This window comes from Salvelinus alpinus, chromosome 9 (genome assembly GCF_045679555.1).
Source record: "Salvelinus alpinus chromosome 9, SLU_Salpinus.1, whole genome shotgun sequence".
In the NCBI taxonomy this organism is placed as follows: domain Eukaryota; kingdom Metazoa; phylum Chordata; class Actinopteri; order Salmoniformes; family Salmonidae; genus Salvelinus; species Salvelinus alpinus.
In genome coordinates this window covers 23,042,198-23,060,765 of record NC_092094.1, presented here as the reverse complement: position 1 = coordinate 23,060,765, position 18,568 = coordinate 23,042,198, and the positions used below count along the sequence as shown (strand labels likewise).

Below are 18,568 nucleotides of genomic sequence, written 5' to 3'. Positions count from 1 at the left end.
TTGCCTGCATCACTGTCAAACGCTCCCTCAAACACTTCAGCGAGCAGGCCTTTCTAAATCAACCTGGCCCGGGTATCCTGGAAGGATATTGACCTCATCCCGTCAGTAGAGAATGCCTGGTTATTCTTTAAAGTCCCTTCCTCACCATCTTAAATAAGCAATTCAAACATTTTTTTAACCAGGAACAGATATAGCCCTTGGTTCTCTCCAAAACTGACTGCCCTTGACCAGCACAAAAACATCCTGTAGCGTTCTGCATTATCATCCAACAGCCCACGTGATATGCAACTTTTCAGGGAAGTTAGGAACAAATATACACAGGCAGTTAGGAAAGCTAAGGCTAGCATTTTCAAGCAGAAATTTGCATCCTGTAGCACAAACGCAAAAAAGTTCTGGGACACTGTAAAGTCCATGGAGAATAAGAGCACCTCCTCCCAGCTGCCCACTGCACTGAGGATAGGAAACACTGTTACCACCAATAAGCATTTTTCTACAGCTGGCCATGCTTTCCACCTGGCTACCCCGGTCAATAGCCCTGCGCTCCCCACAGCAACTCGCCCATCCATACCTCCCCCACTTCTCCACCCAAATCCAGATAGCTACTGTCATGACGTTGGCCTGAAGACACGACACTGATGTTCTGAAAGAGCTGCAAAATCTGGACCCTCTCTTTCTAAAATGATCTGCCGAAATTGTTGCAACCCCTATTACTAGCCTGATCAACCTCTCTTTCGTATTGTCTGAGATTCCCATAGATTGGAAAGCTGCCGCGGTCATCCCCCTCTTCAAAGGGGGAGACACTCTAGACCCAAACTGCTACAGACCTATATCTATTCTACCCTGCCTTTCTAAGATCTTCGAAAGCCAAGTTAACAAAAAGATCACCGACCATTTCGAATCACACCGTATCTTCTCCGCTATGCAATCTGGTTTCCGATCTTGTCATGGGTGCACCTCAGCCACGCTCAAGGTCCTAAACGATATTATAACCGCCATCGATAAGAGACATTACTGTGCAGCCGTATTCATCGACCTGGCCAAGGCTTTCGACTCTGTCAATCACAACATTCTTATTGGCAGACTCAACAGCCTTGGTTTCTCAAATGACTGCCTCGCCTGGTTCACCAACTACTTCTCTGATAGAGTTCAGTGTGTCAAATCGGAGGGCCTGTTGTCCGGACCTCTGGCAGTCTCTATGGGGGTGCCACAGGGTTCAATTCTCGGGCCGACTCTCTTCTCTGTATACATCAATGATGTCGCTCTTGCTGCTGGTGATCCTTTAATCCACCTCTACGCAGACGACACCATTCTGTATACCTCTGGCCCTTTTTTGGACACTGTGTTAACTAACCTCCAGATGAGCTTCAATGCCATACAACTCTCCTTCCGTGGCCTCCAACTGCTCTTAAATGCAAGTAAAACTAAATGCATGCTCTTCAACCGATTGCTGCCCGCACCTGCCCGCCCGACTAGCATCACTACTCTGGACGGTTGGGACTTAGAATATGTGGACAACTACCTAGGTGTCTGGTTAGACTGTAAACTCTCCTTCCAGACTCACATTAAACATCTCCCATCCAAAATTAAATCTAGAATCGGCTTCCTATTTCACAACAAAGCTTCCTTCCCTCATGCTGCCAAACATACCCTCGTAAAACTGACCATCCTACCGATCCTCGACGATGTAATTTACAAAATAGCCTCCAACACTCTACTCAACAAATTGGATGCAGTCTATTACAGTGCCATCCGTTTTGTCACCAAAGCCCCATATACTACCCACCACTGCGATCTGTACGCTCTCGTTGGCTGGCCCTCGCTTCATACTGTTCCTAGGCCGTCATTGAAAATAAGAATTTGTTCTTAACTGACTTGCCTAGTTAAATAAAGGTAAAATAAATTTAAAAAAATACTCGTCACCAAACCCACTGGCTCCAGGTCATCTACAAGTCTCTGCTAGGTAAAGCCCCGCCTTATCTCAGCTCATTGGTCACCATAGCAGCACCCACCCAGCAGGTATATCTCTCCAGCAGGTATATCTCACTGGTCACCCCCAAAGTCAATGCTTCCTTTGGCCGCCTCTCCTTCCAGTTCTCTGCTGCCAATGACTGGAATGAACTGCAAAAAACAATGAAGCTGGAGACTCATATCTCCCTCACTAGCTTTAAGCACCAGCTGTCAGAGCAGCTCACAGATCACTGCACCTGTACATAGCTCATCTGTAAATAACCCATCCAATCTACCTCATCCCCATACTGTATTTATTTATCTTGCTCCTTTGCACCCCAGTATCTCTACTTGCACATTCATCTTTTGCAAATTCTACCATTCCAGTGTTTAATTGCTATATTGTAATAACTTCGCCACCATGGCCTATTTATTGCCTTACCTCTCTTATCCTACCTCATTTGCACATGTGCTGTATATAGATTTTTCTACTGTATTATTGATTTTATGTTTGTTTATTCCATGTGTAACTGTGTTGTTGTATGTGTCGAACTGCTTTGCTTTATTTTGGCCAGGTCGCAGTTGCAAATGAGAACTTGTTCTAAACTAGCCTACCTGGTTAAATAAAGGTGAAAAATAAAAAATAAAAATAAATAGGAGTTGGCAAGACAGTGCAACAGATCTGAGACCAGGCCAAGATGTCCATATGTGACGGTAGAGCTTTACCTGACATGGAGGGGAATTCAGACACCGACATAGAGCTGTCCGGTAGATTCCTGTCGCCAAATTCTTTCTTATAGATGGATAGCAAGTAGGTGATCCTGTAGTCCAGCCGCACACTCAGGATGAACTGATGGGAGAACAAGATAGAAGGCGATAAATAAAGGGTCAATGTTGAATACCTCAAATCCATATTCAAGCTAAAAGATATAAATCAGAGACCTTAAAACAGTGGTTACCAAACTATGTTTAGAGATCTCTTGTAATCAACCCCACAAAAAAAGTTTAGCCAGGATCTCATTTTATGACGCAATTCATGATTTCAAGAACAAGCGGTTGCGTTCCATTTCTCTACCCTTGACCCAGAAGTATACACACGATCACTTCCCCTTAAGCATTTAAAAGCATTGGAGACCGGTGTAGAGAATCGGACCACAGCCAGCCTCAAGATATTACTTTAGAACAGTTACAGGTAACTGGCCCTCCAGACCACATGGTGGCGCTCCACTCACCTGTAGGATCTCAATGATTTTGAGCTTGGTATCCATGACCATGACGTCTTCGTTGTCGGGCAGAAGGAAGGGTTGTATTCCGTGCTGGAGGGACGGGGGCGTGTCGGGGAGGTGGTGAGGCAGGACGTACCCTCTACTCAGCACCATCTGTGTCATCATCTCCCCCACGCCGTGGATGGTACGCAACACGTTGTTTCCTGGAGGACAGGGAGACCATGGAGGTGTTCATTAGGAACCAAACATAAGGAAATGGACTGAAACAGAGAGGGACTACCTGGCTTTGTCCAATAAGGAACGCTAATATTCTGTTGCAAAACGTTTGAAAACATTTTACGCTGTGTGTCCTAATTAACACTACCCAGGTCATAAAAGCTCTTTTGACTTCAGTAAGTGTAATAAAGAGATGAGGAGCAGAACCCATGTCTCTTGAAGTTTCAGATCCGGAAACTCATCTATCAATTAGCCTATATGCATTGTGCATGCTTAATAAACTTAGTAAACAAATACATTTGTTTTGTGATTTAACAAAATGTTTGAATCAGTTAATTAATTCATTCTCTGTGTGACTCACCTGCCTCGGGACTCTTGCTGAGCTTGTCCATGTAGGTGAGTGGGTGCTGGACAAAGTCCAGTATGGCCAGGAGGGTACGTGTGAGACGCAGCAGCTCACTGAAGCTGTAGAAGCCAAAGTAGACCAGGTTACGGGCCAGATGTACCACCTATAAGACCAGAGAAGGATTTCCCCAGAGGCCAGAGTTAAGATGCAACTTTAACATCAGAAAGTGATCATGTCTGTTACTATCTTTGTGTTGGGCGCAGGGGGGGTCACCACTGGGGGAGATGGGAGAATGATTGTTGTAAGGTTGTATCATTGTGTTTGTGATGTTGTATGTCTTGTGAAAATTGTAATAAAACTTGAACTGAAAAAAAGAAAGTGAGCATGTCTATGTAATAGGAATTTTAATGTTTGTGCTTTTCTGATAACTCATTTCTGTGTTCTATTCATGTGCTGTTCTAATAACCAATTTCTGTGTTCATGCAAGTGACTGATTTAACGAATCCTCAATTATCAGTATCTGCAATTTGGCAGTATGCCCAGACCTTGTTGTAAGAATGAAAGATATCACAGTTTCAAGATATCAGCTTAGAGGGAAGAAGCCTCGTGAGGTATTGGTCTGTCACATGTTATGAACCAGTATTGGTCTGTCACATGTAATGAACCAGTATTGGTCAGTCACATGTAATGAACCAGTATTGGTCTGTCACATGTAATGAACCAGTATTGGTCTGTCACATGAATGAAACAAAACGGCAATGATTAATTAATTATGCTAAATCATACAAATATAACTTGTCTGTGTAGTGCCCAGGCAGAGCTTCTGATTGACATGTGTACTATGGTGCACTGAGTTGGGACTGCCCCAGCAGAGCTTCTGATTGACATGTGTACTATGGTGCACTGAGTTGGGACTGCCCCAGCAGAGCTTCTGATTGACATGTGTACTATGGTGCATTGAGCTGGTTGGAACCTCTCCAGCACGCTGACAAATAATGATTCATTTAAGATTGAATTCGAGTGTCCCTGTGTAAGAATTTCCATGACATCTATATCCATAGTTTGGAATGGATAACAACCAATTACAAATAGTTGTGTGTGTTTTTACCTCCAGAGTCAGTTCATTCTTCTCTTTATCTTCAAAGGGAAAGGGTTGGCTGACCACGTCTTTGAGGTATTCCTCTACAAACTCCATGGTGGGGGCAAACTTCCTCTTCATCTCCTCTCTGGAGGTGTCTCTGAACTCATACTCATACCTATGGAGACCGTTATTATATAGCACAGCAACTATACAATCTCTACATGAGAAACTAATTAACAAAGCAATTCAATCAGTTGTTTAAAGCTGTGAAATAGACCTTCAGCCTAGAAAATCTGACTGCAATGTTTCTCTAGAGAAAATAAAGTGTTCTCGCTACCTAGATGCATGAAACATGCAGAAAACTGAAGATGCAATTCATCTGTGATAGATCTCTAACCAGAGGCCGTTTCCTTTCAGGTGGTGTGCCAGTTACAGATACAGTATGCTATTGCCACATCCACAGATCCCAAAGCCACATAAACAACACCACTCACTCATGGATGGTGATCTTGGAGGGGATCTCGGTCCAGAGGCGGGCGTACCGCACGGCCACCACGGCCTCCTGGGGCTCGCGGTCCACGTGCATGTGCAGCATGAGGCGGCAGAAAGAGGCGCGCAGGTTGTAGGGCAGGCAGTCGTCAAACATGCAGCGCAGGATCAGTTCCACGGGCAGCTGGCTGGACAACCGGTTGATGGCCAGGTACTGGCGGTCCAGACACATCTTGGCAAACAGGTTGAGCTGGTATCTGGAAGGTGGATGGGGAAGGGGGGACGGAAATACACGGAAGAGAGGTGTCATAGGTGTGTCATAGAAATATGACGTGAAATGTTTGTTAGTTGAGCTGAAGACACAAGGTGGACTGTTGCCTAACGGACCAGAAACTAAGTTGGACACTCGATACATCAATAAATTGGAGAACCAATGTTTCGCCATACAGACCAATAAAGACCCCCAGAACACCTTGCTGCAGCAGCTGTCTAGTACCTGTAGTAGGTGATGATGTCACTGTCCAGCTTGTGGTTGCCCTTGGCGTCCTGGGCCAGGTGGCGGATGGACTTGCCGTGCGGCTCCTTGTGGCTGTCGATCCAGTAGAGCCACACCTCCTCCTCCTCTGTGTCCTCCAGCAGCAAGGACGACTCCAGGGATGTCTCTGTGTTGGGGATTAGCCTGGGTGGGAGGAGGAGAAGGAAATGGAAGCATTCATTCTTCACTCTGGAGCTCAACCACACACCCACGTATTCACTACCACAGACAAGATCTGCTACTTCTCTTTGCACATCTGCATACACCAGCTTAATGACATTCACCCATGCTGTGCCTTTTTACACAGATGTAGCAGCTTATGTGATTGTGAACTTCTAGTGTATAGCACAGCCAGGTCAAACATCAGTCCCCAATCTGAAAACCTGGCCACCAGTGTTAGGTAGAGCGCACAGGCGTGTGTGTGTGTTAATATGTGCGTGAGACTCACTTGGTCTGGATGAGGATGTCAGCATTGGCGGAGTTCAGCATGAATTTACAGATGAGCTCCTGTGTCACTGGAATGGCCGTCTTATTGGACACACACAGGTCTGACAGATAGTCCAGGAACCTGATTGGACAGAAGAGGACAACCAAACGTATTGGACTAAATCTGCTCAAAGACGTTGAACCCAGTAGAGTGGCTTGCCAATACCTAACAATCATAGGCAACACAAATATACATAGGTTTTTTGTTTGTGTGGCACATTGTGCTTTATAGCCCCAGTGTGCATATCTATTTGAGGATCAAATGTGTGTGGGTGTGTCATATGCATGTTATAATTAAGCAATAAGGCCCAAGGGTGCATGGTATATGGCCAATATATCACGGGTAAGGACTGTTCTTAGCACGACGTAAAGCAGAGTGCCTGGATACAGCCCTTAGCTGTGGTATATTGGCCATATACCCCGAGGTGCCTTATTGCTATTATAAACTGGTTACCAACATAATTTGAACAGTACAAATATATATTTTGTCATACCCGTGATATACGGTCTGATATACCACGGCTTTCAGCCAATCAGCATTCAGGGCTTGAAACATCCAGTTTATAATGTGTGTTAGGTATAGTATTCATTCCTCCTCCCTGCTCTGCTCTGTCCTGACCTGGGCTCTCGGTTGCGTCGCAGCAGTTTGACGAAGGTCTCGATCTCCTTGGCTGTGATGTGTTTCTCCAGCAGCTTGCGGTTGTTGTGGAGCAGAGCTGTAATTGTGTCCTCCGCCAGGATCTCATAACCGATCTGAGACTGCATGATGGAGAACTTCTTGGCTATGTACTCCTGGAGGGCAGAATGAGACCAGTTAGTCGAAATGGATACCATTATAGGAATACATCTGGGTTGTGTATATGAACTTGTCCAATAAGAAACACTCGCACCGTTGCAATTTGTTTTCAAATCAATCAAAATCAGATACAATTTTTGTCACATGTACTGAATACAAAAGGTGTAGACTTGACCTTGAAATGCTTACTTTACCAACAATACAAAAAAAGGTTGAACTACTGTGTGCTCTAATGAACATGACCCTGTTGTGATGGGTTGGCTGATTAAGAGTTTCTGCTTGAGATACTTCAACCAGCATACAATGGATCTTCATCATTCACAAACACGACTGCCTACATATAAGCTTATATTATAAACTGGGTGTTTCGAGCCCTGAATGCTGATTGGCTGACAGTCGTGGTATATCAGACCGTATACCACGAGTATGACAAAATATTTATTTTTGCTGCTCTAATGATGTTGGTAACCAGTTTATAATAGCAATAAGGCACCTCGGGGGGGTTATGGTATATAGCCAGTATACCACGGCTAAAGGCTGTTCTTAGGCACGACGCATCGCGGAGTGCCTGGACACAGCCCTTAGCTGTGGTATATTGGCCATGTACCACACCCCTCCGGCCGAATTGCTTAATTATATAACATACAGTTATTGATCTTATTGACCAAGATAGTCAGGGTTGCGAGTTGGACAAAGCTACAGTGCTACTAGCCTGGTTCTTGCGGTAGTCCTGTTGGGAGTGGCGCAGCACCCGGTAGCACAGCTGCAGCATGTACTTAAAGGGAGCGTAGCGCTGGTCCCCCAAGTCCTCCAGCTTCAGCATGGGACCCTCCCCCTGGTCCGTGAATGGAGCCTTCAGAATACCAAAAATCTGGAGAAGGCAGACAGCAGAAGAGAGAAGAGATCAGAGACAGACAAAATTACTTGTTGATGATTCTGATTATTTTGTTGTCCGTATCATCCCTAATCACAGTAATTACCACTGCCAGCATCACTACCACTAACAATGCTATGACAATGCTATTAGCACAGCCTTAGGCAGAATTTACTTGAATTATTAATCCCTTCAATTACTGTGATCAGAGGGAGCCTGCTTTCTGCACTCTAATAAGTCACAGTGTAATGGCCATTGGAAGGAGACAGTGGAATTCACCTTCTAGCTTGGGTGCCAGTCTGCTTCTGCGTTAGCCAATACGTCTATGAAGTCAAAATAAATCTGCACACTTGTAGCTCAATCTAACAGTGTCTGTAAGATACAAAAAGCTTCTTTGTCATCATTACCCAATATATTTGTTATGACAATGACAGACAGCACAGGAACCGGCCAAAGCAGAATCAGACTCAAGACCAAAGCTAGAGGACACTCCTTTAGGTGATATTCTGGGAGAGTGTGTGTATGAGTGAGCTGACCTGGGCTAGAATGTTCTGTTCCCTCATTAGTTTCTGCCTTTCCCTGTTGGGGTTGGAGATGACCACAGACAGCACGTCCTGACCGTTGTTGGGGACCTCGCACACAAAGAAGATCAGGTCCTCCAACAGCTTGGTCACAAACCTGGGAAACACGGGCCACAAAAGAACATTAGTTAATTACACAGAACACATTATCTGTCAGAGAGAGTTATTGTGGACATAGAGATTCCACAGAGAATGAGGAAATTAATACATGCAATAAAAAGACTAATTGAAAACAGATTGAATTACATAGTATTGCACCAAATAAACAGTGTAACCCTGTTGGCTGTGTCACTAGGGGACATACTGTAGCTCCGATACGGACTATCACGTTGTATTCTACTCAGGAGCTTTTCAATTGCACTGCACTGTCAAACAATGTTACTGGCCGTCAAATCCTTGCTTTCTCTGTCCTTGTTTCCTCCATTTGGCTCCCTCGACCACCTCCTCAAATGCACTTTGGGAGAGGAGCAAGGAATTTAAAAAACAAGTAAGGAGGAAGCAAGGATTTTCTGGCAAGCAACATTTCCAGACACAGCCAGGATGTCTTGGCTGTATAAGCAGGACTGTGCTGTACCTCCTCTCGTTCTGAGCAATGTTGCCATACTGCAGCTTCTTCACAGTCGACTCTAGGACCTTGTTGGCATCGTTGGCAAAGTCCAGGTCTCGGACCTCAAACAGGGGTACAGAGACAATAGCAAATGCCTCCTTGTCCTCCTTCGTAGGGCACGTGCCAATCTGTGGGTAGAGGGAATTCAGTATGAAATTAATGATTCATGTGTACTGTAGGCCTATAGACTCAACAACAATCCCTCCAAACACCAGAATCAAACCTATGTCTAATAGTAACTTACAATGTTGAAAGGTTTTGGGGAAAAAAGTTGACTACATTGTGATAAGCACAACATTGTAAGTGGAACTTAAACAGCAGGGGTGTAGTATTGGACCTTGAGCATGACGGGGCGCTCCTCCTCAGCGTCGATGGGGAAGTTGGTGCTGCTCACCCAGGTGTTGGTACATAGGTGTCTCAGCCGTACGTACGAGTTCCTGAGGGAAGGCACAGTGTGTTTGAAGTGTGTTTCGAGTAGTGCTGAGCGATTAACTGACATTTCGTCGGTTCAATTACTTGAATTTAATTTAGTTGGTTTTTTTGTGAGCTCAATGCTCCGTTTCTCTAAAGAGAAATCCTATCAAGCACGAGAAACATCAAATCAAGAACGAACTGTGGGACGCTGGACGGAGTTGTAGTTTTCAATAGGAAAATATTCAACCTAGTTCTAACCCACCTCTTTGCACTAGTTTTGAGTGTGTATATTGTTTCTTAGGATGTATTCGAGATCTCTTCCAAGAGTCCTTTAAATGTATGCAGTGTTTTAGATATTTTAAAATGTCTTTTAGGGGCCATTCTCTGACCTGGGCACCAGACAGTCAGCCATCTGCAGCGTGGTGGCGTCCAGCTCAAACAAAGAGGCGATGTCGTTGCCATGGGGCACAGACACCAGGGTGCAGGCTATCTTCTCTGCAGCCTGACGCTTCCTCTTGGAGTACGCTGTATCTGTCTCCGTCTGCAGACAGACACAGACAGACACACAAAGATGGATACCAAAGTTCTTGCAACTAAAGCATTCTCAATGCTAATATCAATAAACCTGTGCCACAGATTCAAAGCGCTGTAAAAAAATATATATAATAACATGGCAGCTTACGTTATTACAGTGAGATAGTGGATGAGGTTGGGATTGCACTGTGTGGATGCTGCAGACAGATAATAGGCCAGTCCTGGGAGGGTTAACCGCTGCAGTGCTCTATGCATGTCAATGGGAAAGAGCTCCTCTGAGCCACCCCTGTGCCTTATCACCTCCTCTCCTCTGGGTGACTCACACCATCCAGCAGTACATAACAGCAGAGCAGACAGCACGTCTGTCTCCCCTCCTCTATCTCGCTCTCTCAAAGAGCACCCCCACACTGAGACGTTATATAAGGGGCCCACTGAGTGTCTGAGACGAGTTTGTGTTGTTGTGTGAGCGGAGGCAGAATACCAATGCAGAAGGTCGGCAAGAGGAGGAAAATCTGTATTGAAATAGAGTTTGTACATTGTCTACATTGTGTACAGGGCTTGGAAAAAACAGAAAACCGGAAAATAATGACATTTTTAAGGAACCGAAATGGAACCTGGAATTAAAGTGATCCATACTATACCAGAACAGATCCATTATTTTAAAAGCGTGGGTACTGGTTAATAACGTTCCAGGTATCATTTTCTAGTCCCACAAAAATAACAACAAAGCGCTTATGCAAAGTCCTCACTCTGTCACTCAGAAACATATTCCAGTGTCTGCCTGCAAGTTAAAGATCTTTAAAGATCTTTTCCAGTGTGTGTGCGCATGTTTAGGCAACCTGCCCCTTCCCCCCTTCGAACCATAGGCTACTGTACTGACGTTACCATAGGCTACTGTACTGACGTTACCATAGGCTACTGTACTGACGTTACCATAGGCTACTGTACTGACGTTACCATAGGCTACTGTACTGACGTTACCATAGGCTACTGTACTGAAGTTACCATAGGCTACTGTACTGAAGTTACAAGCATAATTCAGAAGATAGGGAGAATATTTTTTATTAGATAGAGAAGAATGGATACATTTCTTCAATGCTAGTTAAGGATACTATAGGCCTAGTTATCAAGTTTCACTTATTAACTACAAAAATAGCTAGCTAGCTCAAAGGAAATGTAAAAGTTCCTCCATAGAAGCCACTCCTCCTAGGTATAATTCTGTGGACATAATTATATAATGCATGTCATAAGATGGCCAGCGCTTCAAGCCTCCTCTTCAACCCTCTCTGGCTCTCTCACCACCTGCAAAATTTCAGTAGCATCTTGTGCCATGGGCTACACTTGTCTGTCCATCACGCATGTAAACAACTAGCTTGCCTGCTCTATCCACACTGATTGGTGAAGTAATTTAATGAGCAAAAAAAAGGTTAAAAAAGGAATGATAAACCAATATTTTTTTTCTGCTCGGAACTGTAGAACGGAAAAAAAAAAAAAAAGTGGTTCTGTTCAGAACAAAACGATTGGAAAATAATTTGTTCCAACCCCTGGTTGTGTATGTTGTGAGTATGTGTGCGTGTGTATGTGTGAGAGAGAGAAAGATAAAAAGAGAGAGAGGAAAGAAGGGAAGAAAGAGAGTTTGCATGTGAGCGGATGAGTCTGTTCTTGCTAGTGAGTGTAAGAGAGAAAAAGGTATTGCATAATAGGAGTTTGCGGTGGTGTGAGAGAACAGAGGGCCCAGCAGGAGGCCCAGGGTTTGACAGGTACACTCCCTCTATCAATGCATAGAAACACACCCACAAAGTTGCTCTCTTAGCAGAAACACAGAGGATGCACAGCTCCCTAAGCTTTTGATCTACCCTTTATGCAGTACTGTTAGTAAAATCTCATCTAAGAGACCATGGTCATGCATTGTTAAACACCACACATACCAGAATACTCATAGATATACCATGTGGTTGAAATGAGTGGAAATGAGGTCCAGACTAAGGTCCATCAGACAGGAATATGAAAACCAGTGTTTCACTAACCTGATTCACCTCTGCTTTAGAATCCACACTTTCATCCCGGAAATCAGGGTTAATCTATAGAAAGAAAAGAAAGTCAGTTAGTCAGTCAATCACTTTCTTCATCAACGGTAACATTTTCCTCACAGCCAACTATTCAGACCCCACACTCTTCCCAATATTGTCTGAGAAACTATTCAAGATGAACCGTTTGTTGATTGTGATTAAGTTGACAGATATGATTAACTTTATTATCTCCTTTGGGAAATTCTCCTTGCAGTGCTGCACCTGTACAGCACAATGAAGGAGATTAGAGAGAGAGGGTCACAATGGTGACGGGTCGTTTGTGAACGAATAGCTCTTTTTGAACAGATATTTTTTATGAACTTACGGAACCGAATCGCATCTGTGAAAGAGCTGTTCATTTCGCTCCTTGATTGGCATCCTGCTTTTGAGCTCAACGATTATAGATAAGTGATAAAAACATTCTCTGAGATGGTAATTTTTCACTGCAGGAACAATAGGTAGTGGGGAGAGAGCCACAATATAGTTCACGCTCAATTTTGCAGTGATTTCGCAGTATTCTAATTTCGTAAGGTAAAATGTATTTGAACTCACATTTCACATTCTGACAATGGTAGGAAATGTGAAATTTGTCAGTTTTTTTCTAAGCACTACTGAACAATGAGCCGTTTAGGAACCAAATTAACGGCTCATTTTAGGTGAACGTAGCCAAACTATCCGGTTCACCATAAAGACTCGGAACACCCATCACTAGGCCATAAAAATGGGAACACTGCCATCTGCAGCACGTCTGGAACATCAACATCTGCTCACTACAAGCCTGATCGTAGATGTATAATGCGCAGAAACAGTCTGTAGCTAGAGGCCAAGCCAAATCCCAACTCCTCGGACTATAGTTTTCATGCCATACATGAGTAATCAGTAGGGTTAGCTAAAGCACACAGTATTCAAAGAATCTCAGAGCGGATTGCTGATATAGGATCAGTGTTAACTTTTAGATCATAATTAATAGGATTATATGGACAGGGAAGACCTGATTCTAGACCAGCACCCTTACAGCCTGACCACAGAGAGAGGACTGACATAAGAGACAACACAGAGACAGTAGTCTACACAGAAAGCTCCATTGTGGTCTGTTGGCATTTCTCTCAGTTTTATGTAAAGTAGGGATTAACCAACAGTGACAGGATGTTAACCGGAGTGGAAAACACCCACACATTGGCAATCAGTCAAGTCAGAAAACACTCAAACATGAGTTGGTAGCATTGGTAATTACACATTTTAGTTAAAAAAATTCCATCATGTGATAAGATAAGTATTATCTTACATGGAGTGTATTATATTGTGGGTTTTTGGAAATGAAAAAAGCAATGAAATTGAACAACATCCTGTATTACTGTACAAGATTAGTCATTCATGGATAGAGTATTTAAATGAACGGTATTCAAATTGAGCAGCAGAGTCAAAACACAATGAAAAGACAACCGATAACCACGATAACAGTTTGACACACAGTCAAAGAGAGAGAAGAGGGGAGAAAGTAACAGCCTACCTCTGCAGCCAGGTAGTTTCCAGTGGCCAGGTGTTTGAAGCGAAACAGGCTGTTCCACTGGCCGGCACCTCCTCTGCAGGGGTCGTAGTGCACAACCTGCCATAGAGAGAAACACATTTAAAACACACTGATCAACGAAGAAAGAGTCCTCAACATCACTCAGCGCCATTAATAACATCATAGTATGAGGTAATGTATTTGTTTACGAGGAACACACTTGTTTAATCTCCCTCTGGGGAATTTCCTAATCAGAACAGGTTTTTCCACTCGTTCTACAAAATCAGGAGCTAAAATCTGAGCAGAGAAAGTGCTTCTAGCTCTGTCCCAATTCTCTGTTCTAAGTATACACTTCTTCACTTGACTTTTTCAAATTAAAGGCAAAGGACTGGTGTAAGAAATATGGTGGAAACTAACCCACACCAATACATGTGTGGGTTGGAGTGCACAGGTGAACACTGGGAGAATTGGGACGGAACCATTGCAGTAGGCAAATAGTGCAGTAGGTACCTCTATTTCCCAGAGTGCTTTGGAGCTGGTGGCAGAGGTGGCAGACTGTCTCAGGGTGGTCCTGAGGAAGATGTGCTGCTGATTCCTGTATTCGTCACATGTCAAGAACTTCTCTTGTTCAGCGTGGAACAGGCGCACCACATCACCCTGAGAGACGACAACAACAAGGTTTAGCTGTTTGGGCTAAGAAACAAATCAAGTGTTACTTTAAAGTATTTATTTTGAGTTATCAACTGAGCATACATTCATATAATTTAATTATTATAATCATGATGCCATAATAACAATTTTGTAAAGCATAAAAAAAATGGTACTTTAAAGTGTGGATGTGAAAGCATTAATTCTTTCACCTAAGACGGAGAGCCACCCCATCAACAACATTTGCATACAACCCTCTGTCTGCACTGAAGGACATTAGGCGGACAGCATGTAGAAGAGGTAAGATAAAAACACTGACTCCTTTGAGGACGTCCTCTCTGTAGTCACTGAACTTCATGAACAGAGTGACCTTCCAGCTGGTGTTGCAGTTCACAGCGTTCACCTACAGAAAAGGAGAGGAGCAGAGAAGACCAACGGACTGTCATGACTAGACCTGAATTATACACTTCTTTTCAGAGCCTAAGATAGCTGCTGGTTTACCATTCCTGCAACAATGCCAGTTCTGCAACCATGAAGGGACTATTTTTATGGACAGCGATAGTCGGAAGGTAGAGAGGGAGACCGATAGAGAGACAGAGTAGGGTCAGAGGTGGCATTTGTAACCCCGTCGCCAGCGGGTATGTATGGACTGTAGTCTGCCGCGCTACCACTAGACAAGATTCTTAAGGTTCTCAATACTTACTGCAACCTGGTAGGTTTCCAAACGCATGTTATGATATGGGTGCGTTAGCAAGTTGTTATGGTTAAAGGTTAAGGGTTAGGATAAGGTTAGGCTATGGCATGCTAGCGAGTGGTTAGGGTAAGTTTACAGTAGATTAAGGCATACTAGCAAGTAGGTAAGGGTTAGGATAAGGATCGAAAACAAAAACATGCCTGGATTCGAACCACTGCCACTCGCATCTCATGAGTCCTATGCACTTAAATAGACAAATGTGCTGACCAACAGCTTTTTGGGAGTCTTCAAAATGCGACTATGGGGCCTTCCGAGTGGCGCAGTGGTCTAAGGCACTGCATCGCAATGCTAGCTGTGCCACTAGAGATTCTGGGTTTGAGTCCAGGCTCTGTCACAGCCGGCCGCGACCGGGAGACCAATGGGACGGCGCACAGCGTCGTCCGGGTTAGGGGAGGGTTTGGCCGGCAGGGATGTCCTTGTCCCATCGCGCACTAGCAACTCCTATGGTGGGCCGGGCGCAGTGCACGCTGACACGGTCGCCATTTGTTCTGTGTTTCCTCCGACACATTGGTGCAGCTGGCTTCTGGGTTAAGTGGGCATTGTGTCAAGAAGCAGTGCGGATTGGTTGAGTTTCGGAGGATGAACGGCTCGCGACCTTCGCCTCTCCCAAGTCCGTACGGGAGTTGCAGCGATGAGACAAGACTAACTACCAATTGGATACCACGAAATTGGGGAGGAAGGGATACATTTTTTAAAATAATTAAACATTTTAAAAATGCGACAATGGAGGAATTGTTGCATACAATACATTTTTATATCGTAAGTGCTATACTGTAGCTCTAATCAAATTGTTTCATGGATCTTACCTCCTTGCAGCCGGGGTTGTCTAGCAGCTCAATGTTGCTGGCGTGGAGAGGCTGCCCTGCGTTCACGGGCATCAGGACCACCTTGTCTCCCACCACCACCTAGGGACCAACCACAGCAGGTCAGACACTAGCACACACATGGTTACACGTAGAGTAGAGTGAGAGTAGAAAAGAGATACAAATGAGGCAGATGCTTATGGGACCTATCACAGGACAATGGGTATGGGTACACTTCAAACAGCAAAGGTCCACAGTCACAACTTGTCCCATGCAAAGGGCAACTATCCATCTAGAGATAAGCATTCCCCACAACAATGCAAATAGAGTGAGTGGGCTTATTCTGTGTATCATTTTCAATAGTAGATGATCACAAACCATGGTCAAACTAAGGAAGTGAAGCATGTAGGGGATTTATAGTGTATAGACATTCATTCACTCATACAGCCATGTGTGTGGTAGCGTGAAACTCTGAATGCAGTGTACTGTCCTGTGTGCACCAAAGTCTCAAACATCTCCATTCAAACTGTACTCTACATTCAAAACACATATCGCAATAAACAGAATGTAAATTGACAAAAAAGGAGAAGAATTGTACTTAAAGGCACCCTTTCCAATAATGACGTAGCACCTATCTACACTTTACATACAAAAGTATGTTGACACCCCTTCAAATTTGTGGATTCGGCTATTTCAACCACACCCGTTGCTGACAGCTGTGTACAAATTTAGCACAGCCATGCAATCTCCACAGACAAACATTGGCAGTAAACAAGTCAGTTTATCACATTTCTGCCCTGCTAGAGCTGCCCCGGTCAAATGTAAGTGCTGTTGTTGTGAAGTGGAAACGTCTAGGGACAACAACGGCTCGGCCGAAAAGTTGTAGGCCACACAAGCTTACAGAACGGGACCGCCCAGTGATGAAGCACACAGCGCATAAAAATGGCCTGCCCTTGGTTGCAACACTCACTACCGAGTTCCAAACTGCCTCTTGAAGCAATGTCAGCATAATAACTGTTCCTCTGGAGCTTAATTAAATGGGTTTCCATGGCCGAGCATCCCCACACAAGCCTAAGATCACCATGCGCAATGCCAAGTATCAGCTGGAGTGGTGTAAAGCTTGCTGCCATTGGACTCTGGAGCAGTGGAAACGCGTTCTCTGGAGTGATGAATCATGTTTCACCATCTGCCAGTCTGACAGACAAATCTGGGTTTGGAGGACGCCAGGAGAACGCTACCTGCCCAAATGCATAGCGTCAACTGTAAAGTTTGGTGGAGGGAGAATAATGGTCTGGGGCTGTTTTTCATGGTTCGGACTAGGCCCATTAGTTCCAGTGAAGGGATATCTTAACACTGCAGCATACAATGACATTCTAGATGATTCTGTTCCTCCAACTTTGTGGCAACAGGTTGGGGAAGGCCCTTTCCTGTTTCAGCATGACAATGGCCCTATGCACAAAGTGAGGTCCATACAGAAATGGTTTGACGAGATCGGTGAGGAAGAACTAGACTGACCTGTACAGAGCCCTGACCTCAACTCCCATTCATTGGGATGAATTGGAACGCCGACTACGAGCCAGGCCTAATCACCCAACATCAGTGCCTGACCTCACTAATGCTCTCGTGGCTGAATGGAAGCAAGTCCATGCAGCAATGTTCCAACATCTAGTGGAAAGCCTTCCTAGAAGAGTGGAGGCTGTTATAGCAGCAAAGGGGGGACCAACTCCATAATAATTCCCATGAATTTGGAATGAGATGTTCTACGAGCAGGTGTCCACATACTTTTGGTCATGTAGTGTATCAATCTATCTATAGCATTGCTGTAATCTAAAACTTCCAGATAATGTTAGTCAATAATAGTTAAAGGGCAACTCCCCCACTTTTCAACCTAATTTTCATTATCTCCAGCACAATAAGAGGGTCATGGAAAACTGCACATTTCTAAGTTTTGTAGAAAAAAATAAAAAAGTTCTACATGATGACAAAACTTAACATAAAAAAACACTATGATATTCCCGGTGACGTGGGGAGCAAGAAAATACCCTCCCTTGGGCTAGAAACTCGTTGCAGGTTTAGAAAAATCACTCTGTGATGTCATCTTTTTAACCACAGATCATAGAAAAGTGCCGTTTTCACATATGTAGACACTGGTTTGGTACCGGAGATTATAAATATGAGGTTGAAAAGTGATGGAATGGCCCTTTAAGGGAAAAAATGGCAAATTGTAGAAGACTAGTGGAAATGTACTTATGTTTTTCAATGCTCAATGACTACATGCAAAGGTTAGTGCTAACATGCTTTCACAGCAAATCTCATGGCCTAACACACACACCATGCACTACAAACAAGAAGAATACCTTCCACCATAGGATGCTAAAGCAAAAGGAAAGGAGAAAACCAATCAAGTTATTTCAGAAGGATTAGACATTACTTGAACATAATACCAATCTAATTAAAATAGGAAATGTTCAATACTAAGACGGCCCCTAAAAACTTTAAATAATTATTAACAATACTGAGGTTCATCATGAGGTTTGGTTTCGGGAAAAACTCCTGGCCCTATTTACAGGGTACATTCAAAGCACTGATCTGTAGCGAGTCAGGTCAGGGCCCCTTTTCATAAAGCAGCTCAGTAAAAGTGCTGATCTAGGATCA

The 18,568-nt window shown here is 44.0% G+C and overlaps 1 protein-coding gene across 3 annotated transcripts in view; it reads right to left on the bottom strand.

Moving 5' to 3' along the window:
* The window catches only part of LOC139583986 (inositol 1,4,5-trisphosphate-gated calcium channel ITPR2-like), a 156,218-nt gene that overhangs the window by 114,327 nt on the left and 23,323 nt on the right, over nt 1-18,568 (bottom strand). For all 3 annotated transcript variants that reach the window (XM_071415480.1, XM_071415477.1, XM_071415479.1), the window contains exons 6-23: nt 15,917-16,015; nt 14,676-14,759; nt 14,219-14,365; nt 13,712-13,807; nt 12,160-12,213; nt 9,988-10,139; nt 9,522-9,621; nt 9,152-9,312; nt 8,533-8,674; nt 7,835-7,993; nt 6,946-7,118; nt 6,289-6,408; nt 5,802-5,984; nt 5,311-5,562; nt 4,844-4,991; nt 3,751-3,898; nt 3,180-3,376; nt 2,674-2,797 (exon numbers count right to left, since the gene is read on the bottom strand). In XM_071415480.1, coding sequence (XP_071271581.1) covers nt 2,674-2,797; nt 3,180-3,376; nt 3,751-3,898; nt 4,844-4,991; nt 5,311-5,562; nt 5,802-5,984; nt 6,289-6,408; nt 6,946-7,118; nt 7,835-7,993; nt 8,533-8,674; nt 9,152-9,312; nt 9,522-9,621; nt 9,988-10,139; nt 12,160-12,213; nt 13,712-13,807; nt 14,219-14,365; nt 14,676-14,759; nt 15,917-16,015 — 2,539 coding nt within the window. The remainder of the gene's footprint in view (nt 1-2,673; nt 2,798-3,179; nt 3,377-3,750; nt 3,899-4,843; nt 4,992-5,310; nt 5,563-5,801; nt 5,985-6,288; nt 6,409-6,945; nt 7,119-7,834; nt 7,994-8,532; nt 8,675-9,151; nt 9,313-9,521; nt 9,622-9,987; nt 10,140-12,159; nt 12,214-13,711; nt 13,808-14,218; nt 14,366-14,675; nt 14,760-15,916; nt 16,016-18,568) is intronic.